General features: G+C 37.3%; 1 protein-coding gene across 3 annotated transcripts in view; it reads left to right on the top strand.

The window, feature by feature from the left end:
* Positions 1-9,644, top strand: part of LOC102027650 (NACHT, LRR and PYD domains-containing protein 3-like) — a 38,434-nt gene that overhangs the window by 2,594 nt on the left and 26,196 nt on the right. For 2 of the 3 annotated variants that reach the window (XM_013504513.1, XM_013504511.1), the window contains exons 2-4: positions 1,077-1,143; positions 4,541-4,632; positions 7,623-7,693. In XM_013504513.1, coding sequence (XP_013359967.1) covers positions 7,624-7,693 — 70 coding nt within the window. In that variant the 5' untranslated portion in view covers positions 1,077-1,143; positions 4,541-4,632; position 7,623. The remainder of the gene's footprint in view (positions 1-1,076; positions 1,144-4,540; positions 4,633-7,622; positions 7,694-9,644) is intronic. The other variant, XM_013504512.1, reaches the window with a different exon arrangement.

The following is a 9,644-nucleotide window of genomic DNA, read 5'->3' as shown; positions in this document are numbered from 1 at the left end:
TCTTTTGATTTTTTTTTTTTTTTTTGAGAAGAAATGAAACAGATGGCCAAAGTAATGTCTAATCTATGAGACTGTCCTTCGCTTGGCCTGGTGTGGCTTCAACACCAAGTTCAGAACTGCACCTGTAGGGCCTGGTGCCCTCAAAATGAGGGGTTATAAAACAGAACATATCCCCGCAAGTTTCCAGAACTTCAGGCTAGGGTCTTCTTTTGGCTCAGGTCTGCAAGGTCCCTCGTGGCACTTCCCTAGCCTCAGGGTGCACTGGCCAGTTCCTTGCTAAATAAGGTTGGGCTAGAGATTTGGAATCTTTCTTACAGGATTCCCAGTCCCCCGCCCTCCTCCCCAAATCTCCACAGCTGACGGGTAGTGGGCAGACTTACGAATCTAAGTAAGGTTGGGACCTTACTGGGCGACTAGAGGAAGACCAGCAGAGTTGGGTTCCGATACTATCTTCACCATTAACTGTGTGTGTGACTTTAAGCAATTTTCCTACTCTTTCCTTGCTCTACTTTCTTCTTTTATAAAATGAGATAGTTGCGCACAGGGTAGCTGGAAGTATAAATCAGTGTAATACATTCCCAGCACATGGGGAACCTTTAATAAGTGGCAATGTACTTAGGAAAAAAGAATATATATATATATAGTGGTCCCGTGATATCTTAGGAAAATTGATATCTTAGGAATGCCCGTAGATAAAAAAAATCCTCAGATGTGCACATTTCCTATAAAATGGTGTAATATTAACATATAGCCTATGCACATCCACTTTTATATGTTAAATCATGTCTAGATTACTTATAATGCCTAGTACAATGTACATGCTTCGTAAGTAGTAGTTATACTGTATTGTTTAGAAAATAATACCAAGAAAAGGCCAGGGTTTAGTACAAAAATTTTTAAAGAATACTTTAGATCCTCATTTGAATGCACAGATGTAGAACACACTGATAAGAAAGACTTTGTAAATATACACACATACCCACATATAAAATACGTATATGTATTTCCAAAGAAGTTATAGTAAAAATTTTATTCTGATTAAAGATACTAAACTGATTTCTTTTGGTTTCTTTTAGGAGTACCTAGTTGTACTGTCCTAAGTCAAAGCTCACTGAGATTGTCCTGTAAAGTCACATACCTGAAGTAAGTTGGACCTTATTTTGAATTATTTACTGTGTTCAGGTCCACCATCAACACACACTTGGATTGCTGCTTTGCTCTCCAAGTCTTCACGTTTGCCTGCTTTTCTGTCCTTCATTCCCCAGTTTTACTCTGCTCCTTCACTGTCTACCTCTGAGACTTTGTACAAATTATTTTGCTTAAGAATCATTTTTCTTATGTGTAAAAGGGGAAATCACAGTATCTACCTCATAAAGGTTTAATTTTAAATTAATTTTATTTAATTGATATTGATTGGTCCTATTCACATCACCATAAAATTCACTTTTTTTTGGTGGTACTGTGATTTGAGTCCCTGGAATGCTGTAGCACATCCCCAGCCCTATTTGTTTTTATTTTATTTTATTTTATTTTATATTTTATTTTGAGCCAGGGACTTGCTGAATTGCGAGGACTGACTTTGAACTTATGATCCTCCTGCCTCAGCCTCCTGAATAGTTTGCACCATCACACTAGGCTAGAATTCCACATTTTAAAGTGTGCATTTTAGTGATATTTAGTATATTCACAATGCTATGTATCTGTCACCGGTAATTCCAAAATTTTTCCAACACCCTAAACAAAACGCCCACACTTGTGTTAACAGTCATTATCAATTCTCCCTTTCCTCCCAGCTGCTGGTATCCATTAATTTACTTTATCTCTATGCGTTTTCCTATTCAGAATATTTTACATAAATGGAATCTCACAATATCCAGCCTTTTGTTTCCGGCATCTTTCAGTTTGCATAATGTTTTTAAGGGTTATTTATGTATAGTATATATTAATACTTCATTCTTTTTATGGTTTACTAATACTCCATTGTGTAATTATATAATACATTTTGGTTATCATTTCATCAGTTGATAGAAATTTGGTCTGTTTCCACTTTTTTTGAAGGTACTGGTATGAACATTATTGTACTTTTTTAATTTGAATACCTATCTTTAATTCCTTTGAGCACATACCTAGGTATGAATTGTTGGGTCACATGGTAATTCTCTGTTTAATTTACTGAGGAACCACCTAATCATTTTCCACAGTGTCTGCACCATTGTATGTTTCCACCAGCAGTGTATAAGGATTCCCACTTTGCAACATCTTTGCCACTTTCCATTTAAAAAATATAGTAATCCTAGTGGATTTTTAATGCTTTTAATCATCCATAAAGGAGAATAAAGTACAGATACATGCTATAACATGCAAGAACCTTGAAAACTTTATGGCAAGTCAAAAAGCCAGATGCAAAAGGCTACATATTGCATGATTCCACTTCCATGAAATGTCTAGAGTAGGCAAATCCTTAGAGATGGAAAGTGGAATGGCTGCCAGGCACTAAGAGGCGAGGGCAAATAGAGAGTGTATGTGTAATGCAGTATTTTTGTGCTTATAGAAATATTCTGGAATTGGTGGTGATGGCTGTAAAACTTTGTGTATACGCTATGAAGCATTGAATTATATATTTCGAAAGGGTGAATTTTACACTGTGTGAATTATGTCTCAACTTTAAAAAATAGAGTCTCACTTTAAGACTGGAAATAAGTGTTGCTCTTTTAATTTTTATTGTGAAAAATAAGTAACCCAATTAAAAAAAAAAGCAAAGGACCGGAGTGGACCTTTTTTCCAAAGAAGACATACAAGTGACCAAAGAGGTATATGTAAAGGTCTTGGGCATCATTGATCATCAGGCAAATGCAAATTAAAAAAATACAACGAGATAACACTTCACACCTGTTAGGAGAGTTGTTTGCGAAAAGAGAAGAGATAATAAGTATTGATGAGAGACAATACATAGGGGATCCTTGCACACTGTTCCTGGGAATATAATTGATATGGCTATTACAGAAAACAGCGTGGAAGTTCCTCAGAATATTAATTGTAAATCTACGATATGATCTAGCAATCCTATTCTTAGGTATATATTTGAAGAAATGAAATCAATATTTTGAAGACATATCTGTACTCTCATGTTCATTGCATTATTCATGATAGTCAAGATATGGAAAGAACCCAAGTGTCTGTTGGATGAATAGATAAAGGAGATATGGTATGTAATAGAATATTATTTGGCTAGAAAGGCAGAAATCTTGCCATCTGCACTAACATGGATGAACCTGAAGGACATGTTAAATAAAATAAACCAGACACAGAAAGACAAACACTGTATAATTTCACTTATATGAGAAATCCAAAAAAAGTCAAATACATAGGAGAGAGTAGAATGGTGGTTGCCAGAGCCTGAGGGTTGAGGAAATGGGAAAGTGATGGTCAAAGAGTACAAAGTTTCAGTTATAAGAAGTGTAAACTCGGCATCTTATATACTGCACCATGACTATAGTTAATATTATAGTGTATATTTGAATTTGGCTAAGAAAGTAGATCTTAAATATTCTTACCACACACAAAAAATAACTCTGTGAAGTGACTAACATATTAGCTCGGTTGTGGGAATCATTTCACAGTTTATATGTGTGTACACCAAATCATCATGTTGTATTTTGTTTCTCCTTTATGTGTCAGTAAAGCTGAAAAAAATGTAACGGTTCCTTCCCATCTTTCTGGCAGCATACATGCCATGTTGAGTCACCATGTAAAAGTTGTATGGGTTGTAGACTGAAAAGGCATATGCCAAGAATGTGAAGTGGGTACTGAAATTAGCCCATACTCAGCTAACTTGTGTGCCCTAACGTGGTGCTGTCTTTTCTCAGAGGAAAGTACCATTTTTTCATTTTCTAGTTCAGCTGCCCAGAAGAGACATCTGAGTCTGATTTGTCTTCTTGAGGAAAGCATTTTTTAGTACTTTGCATAATGATTCCATGTGTCCTAGTGGAAATCCTACTGCAATAGATTGTACTTTTCCCTTGTCCTGAAATTCAGGCTATCTCACAGCCTAACTGGAACCAGTTATAAGATGCCTGCCTCATAATTTCCCAAAGACTTTTGAGTTTAATTTACTCTGAGATATGACTGTTATAGCAAAATTTTTAAATTACAGGCAGCAGAAATTGAATTTTGCATAATTTAAGCAAAAATGCATGCTTGGAAGGATACTATAGTTGCTCAAATTCAAACTTAAATTCTGGAAAGTCCTCCATAAGGTCAAGAACCAATGAGTTTGAGGCATTTTGGTAGCGGAACTTCAGTCCTTAGAGTCCTCAATCAGGTTTTAAAATTCAAGGATGGAGAAGTGATTATTCTAAAGACAGATTGTGATCTCTTATTAGAGCAAGATCAGTAAAAGAATGTTGAACAAACCAAACAGTAGCAACCAAAAGAGGTAAAAACAGAGATATCAGTATCCAATTAGAGATGTTGAGTAAGCCTTTATGTACTTACTTATTTTTGTTTGTTTTTTGAGACAACCTCTCTGTTTGTAACCCAGGCTGGCCTTAAACTTGCTCGAGGACTTGAGGACTCGGCTGGCCTGAAATTTGCAATCCTTCTGCCTCAGCCTCCTGACTACTAGGATTACAGGTATGTACTACCATGCCCAGTTTAAGTAAGCCTTTAAATGTATAAATCAAGATCTCTGAGGAGAGATCTAGGATACACAGGAGTAATAAGGATAACTGAAATAATGGATAACATTTAAATTGATCAGAAAGAGAATGAGAGGCCACACACCTCTCCAGCTTTAGTTTCCTAGGTCAGGTATTTTTGCTGGTGAGAGGGCAGGTAATTTGAAGATGGAGGATTGCTCCTATCTTGAGAAAGACGATGTTAATTTCAGAAATTGGAAAAAGAATCCAAAATATGTCAATAAAACACTGTGCTGAGAACATTCCATTTCATAAGAGTAGAATTGTTATGTGTAGATTTTAATGGAATGTAACTTTCTGTCAAAGATATAGTAAGTTCCATCTCATTTTTTATCTAACATTTGTCATTTATATTGCCCCTGGCCCTGTCTTAAGTGTTTTATTCATATCAACATATTTATTCCTCACAACAAATGAATGAAGTAGATACTACTATTATCTTCGTGTGTGTGTGTGTGTGTGTGTGTGTGTGTGTGTGTAGGGTAGGGTAGGGTAGGGTAAGGTAGGATAGGGAAGGGTTGAGGATAAAACCCAGGGCCTTATGCATGTGAAGCAAGTGCTCTACCACTGAGCTACATTCCCAACATGCAGATATTATTAACCATAATTTGTATGTGTGTTACAGGAGTCTCTGCTAATTTACTCAAGGTCGTATTGAGAGAAAGAATAGAAAGACTCAAATATCTGAGTTCAGATATATCTACTCCATATAAAATATTAAAACAATGCAAACATTGTTATAGTTTAGAATTATTAAACCTTTACAGTGTACCATGTAGTATGCTGAGCATTTTGTATGCCTTATCTCAGTTCAGTCCTCATAACAACCTTATAAGGAAAGTATTGGTGTTATTCTTGCTTAATAAATAATGAATCTGAGTCTCAGAGATGTTAATTCCATGGTATTCATACCATAAGTGTTAGAGTTAGGGCTTGCACGTTTTTCTTGCATTTAAAGCCCATGTGTTTTACTCATGCACTCTTTTCCTCTACCAAAGATAACTAAACTTTAGAAAACTGCCTCTCTTCCCTGGCTGCATATTAAGATCACCTGGGGACCTTTTAAAAAAATCAATACCAACCCTCATCAAAGATCCTGATTTGATTTATCTAGAATGTGGACCAGGTCACTGGATTATTCTTTTTTATTAGTATATGTCTACAGTACATCATCATCACATTTATCACGGAGGAAATTTTACATGTACATAACCCATCCTATTTCTTTTTTACCCCTTCCCCTCCCATCCCTTCCTGCTCCCTCCAACTCTTGCTCCCCTTCCCATTTGCAAAAGCTCTATTTCCATTTTTTTCCTCGATTCTGTTTTTGCCTGCCCTCCAAAGTTCAAGTATCACATAGTTTTTCTTGTGTGGGAAGCCCAAAGTATAAATACAGAGAAAAATGAAGGATAGGTGGTAGGTAGATCTTTTTAAATGGATTATTTTTAAAAGCTTCTATTGAGCCAGGCGTAGTGGCACACGCCTGTAAGCCCAGCACTCAGGAAGCTGAGGCAGAAGGATTGTTGCAAGTTTGAGACCAGCCTTGACCAGTGAGCTCAAGAGCAGCCTGAACTGCATAGCGAGACCCTGTCTCAAAAAGACAAAAAATTTTTAAAAAGCTTCTATTCATTCATTTAATTTAGTTAATAAATATTTAATAAGTATCTACTATGTGCTAAACCCTTTCTAGACACATATTCTAGCAAGATGCATCAGTTAGTTATCATTACAGTGATATGTAACAGCAAGTGTAAAATTTCTGTGCCATTAATCACTTATTATCAGATCTGGAGGCTAGCTGACTAAGAGCACTCTGTTAGGCAACTCTCATTCAGGCCGAGGTGGCGCTATACTTTTTGTTGCAGGACTATGGGTAAACTAGGGTGGCTGTACTTCACATAGCTCTCATCCTCCTTGGACCAGTGGAGTAGTGGGGGCTTGCTTCTCTTGTGGCTTCACTTACGATAGTGATAGAGTCACAAGTGGGACGTGTCCCATTCTGGGTGCAGTTTGTTAGCCAAAGCAAGTCTTAAGGCTGAGATGAAAGGGTAGAATTTGGAAAATAAACTCTATTTTGTGTGTGTGTGTGTGTGTGTGTGTGTGTGTGTATGTGTGTGAGACTGTAAAATTCATGGCAAAAGCTGAGATAGACCCGGTAATTTAATTTGGATGAGAAAGACTGACAAAGAATGATAAGAATAATACATCAGGGATCTTTCCAAAGGAAGAAGAGAGTGTAGATGTGATTTTTTTTTTTTTGGAACTGGGAATTGAATTCAGGACTTTGCACTTGCCAGGCAGGCACTTGTGCAACTGAGCTATATCCCCAGCCCCTAGATTGCATATGTGATATCAGGCCCAGAGATGACTACTGCTGGCTACTACCTGGCATTCTTCATCTGCCTGACAAGGCAACCTTTGCTTATTTTGTCTATATTCTCCTTAACCATTCATAGCCTAGGCAACCTCCCTTCATCACAGAAGCCCAAGCCCCTCTTTAAGTTCTAGATAAGAATCAGCTGCCTTGTTTTAATTGGAGACTAATGTTCCCAACCCTGAGGCATACAATAAATACATTAGAAAATGAAAAGTCATATTGCCAAGGACAAAATAAGTTTGAGAAAGCTGTATATTGAGCTAGAACTGAGAACCTCTGTTTTTAGTGTTCAACCTAGAAAGAAACCTGATCTAGCATTGCCTGAGCCATTTTTAAATAATAAAAAAGACCTGGAAAGGAGAAGAAATTTACTCAAGTCCATAGGTAGATAGAAATGTATCTAGGGCCTAGGTGTGACTCTTACTGTTTATCTTACATTACGGCGTTCTAATCCATAGTCAGAATTCTCCCTTTACCAAGGGGGTCTAAATATGTTTTGGAAAGTTATCATCTCTGTTCTGGATTATAGTCCTTTTTTATCTTTTTAGGATGACCAGTAAGCAGGAAAGAAAAGATATGGAAGCTGCATGTTCCTGGAGCTTATTGCCTAGAGAGAAAGGTGAGTAATGGAATGAAGAGTGCATATCCTATGTAAGCATATTCATTCTCTTTCTCCTACTTCTGAATTTTTTCATTTTTGTTTATGTGTATATACGTATGTATGTTGTGATATTACATGGGTATAATATTTATCTATTAATAATCTCTTGAAATGTGCTCCCCAAAATGAAGAAAAAGACAGAAAGGTGAAGTGGCAACTCTGGTTCCTGTTGTTTTCTATAATCTTCAGAATATTGTACTTTTAAAAGACTCTGCTCAGTGTGGTGGCACATGCCTGTAATCCCAGCACTTTAGGAGGCTGAGGCAGAGGATCACAAGTTCATGCACAGTCTGAGCAACTCAGCAAGACCCTGTCGCAAAAATACAAAAGGAAGGGGCCTGGAGGTACAGCTCAGTGTGAAGACCCTGGGTCTAGTCCTTAGTACCACACACACACACACACACACACACACACACAAAGAGTCTTTCCCTTTGTTGTAACCATAGCTTTTTCACAGGAGATAGCACAAAAGAGCAAACAATAAGTTTGCTGGATTCCTTTCCCCAGTAGCTGATTCCTTAACTCCAAGGAATGTTTAAGTGGAGAACAGAAACTAGTGTCTTGCTTGTTTCTGTGATATTCTAATGTCTGCCTCTCCAGACCCTGTTTCCTTCCATCCATCTTTACCACCTCCCTAACTGTAAGTCCCATGTTGCTAAAAATGTGCAAGTAGTAAAAAACTAGGATTGGAGTGAGGTGTAGTGGTGGATACCTGTAATCTCAGCACTCCAGGAGGCTGAAGCAGGAGCATCACAAGTTTGAGCACAGCCTGGGCAACTTAACTACTTAGTAAGATCCTGACTCAAAATAAAAAATAAAAAGAAGTTCTGGGGATGTACCTCACTCCAGAGGTCCTAAGTTCAGTCCCCAGTACCACAAAAGAAGCATAAAACAGAACAAAACCTACTAAGAATGTGGAGTTTTGTGTGTTTGTGTATTTTTATTTATTTACCTGTGTGTGCAAGTGTTTAGATTGTGTGCATATGTATTTAAAGTAGGTCATTGTATGTATTTGTTGAACTAATATTCAACAATGCCTTACTGTTTCTCATTATCAAGTTAGGGGCTGGGGATGTAGCTCAGTAGCACAAGTGCCTGCCTGGCAAGCACACGGTCCTGGGTTCGATTTCTGGTACCCCCCCAAAAAAAAAAGAAAGAAAGAAAATGTCATTATCAAGTTAGCCTCAAAAGAATCCTCAGCAAAAGCAATAGGCTCATGTTCAGCAGAAATCAAAACATCAAAAACATTCACTTCAGTTATTGTACACATCTTTATGTTCATGCCTAAATTTTCCTTGTTAATCATAAATTAAAATGTTGTCACCTTAAATATATATGTAAAGAAAGTTCTTAAGTTTTACTCCTTATTGGACTTCAGCTATAAAATACCTTTGTGGACAAGTTAGAAAAGATGTGAGATGACTTACTTTCTTTGTTGTATTTGTGTTTGAGGAATTGCATGAATGGCTATAGCATTGTAGGTAAATTATTGTATATTTCACGTTTTGATATGAAGCTATATTTGTGGTACCCCTCATACCAGTTCTTTTCCTGCACTGCTCTTGCATGTTCTCTGGCTTCATTTTCATGGAAGGAGCTTACAGGTAGATATTTTTTAGATTTTATCCTTTTCCTGTTTTGGGATTAGTATCTCCCATAAACTCAACTTTTCCTTCCCATCTTTTCCCTCTATTCATTAGGGCAGCAGTTATTGCGTGTGTGTGTGTGTGTGTGTGTGTGTGTGTGTGTGTTACTGGAGACTGAACTCAGGGAGCGCTGAATTATATCCCCAGCCCTTTTAAAGATTTTTAAAATTTTTCGACTGGGTCTCACAAAGTTGTCCAGGCTAGCCTCAAACTTGCAGTCCTCCTGCACTAGCCTCTCAAGTAGCTGGGACTATAGATATGTT

The sequence above is a fragment of the Chinchilla lanigera genome, unplaced genomic scaffold, assembly GCF_000276665.1.
Source record: "Chinchilla lanigera isolate Chin_1 unplaced genomic scaffold, ChiLan1.0 scaffold00089, whole genome shotgun sequence".
NCBI classification, from domain to species: Eukaryota; Metazoa; Chordata; class Mammalia; order Rodentia; family Chinchillidae; genus Chinchilla; species Chinchilla lanigera.
This window is presented reverse-complemented; position numbering and strand designations above follow the sequence as displayed.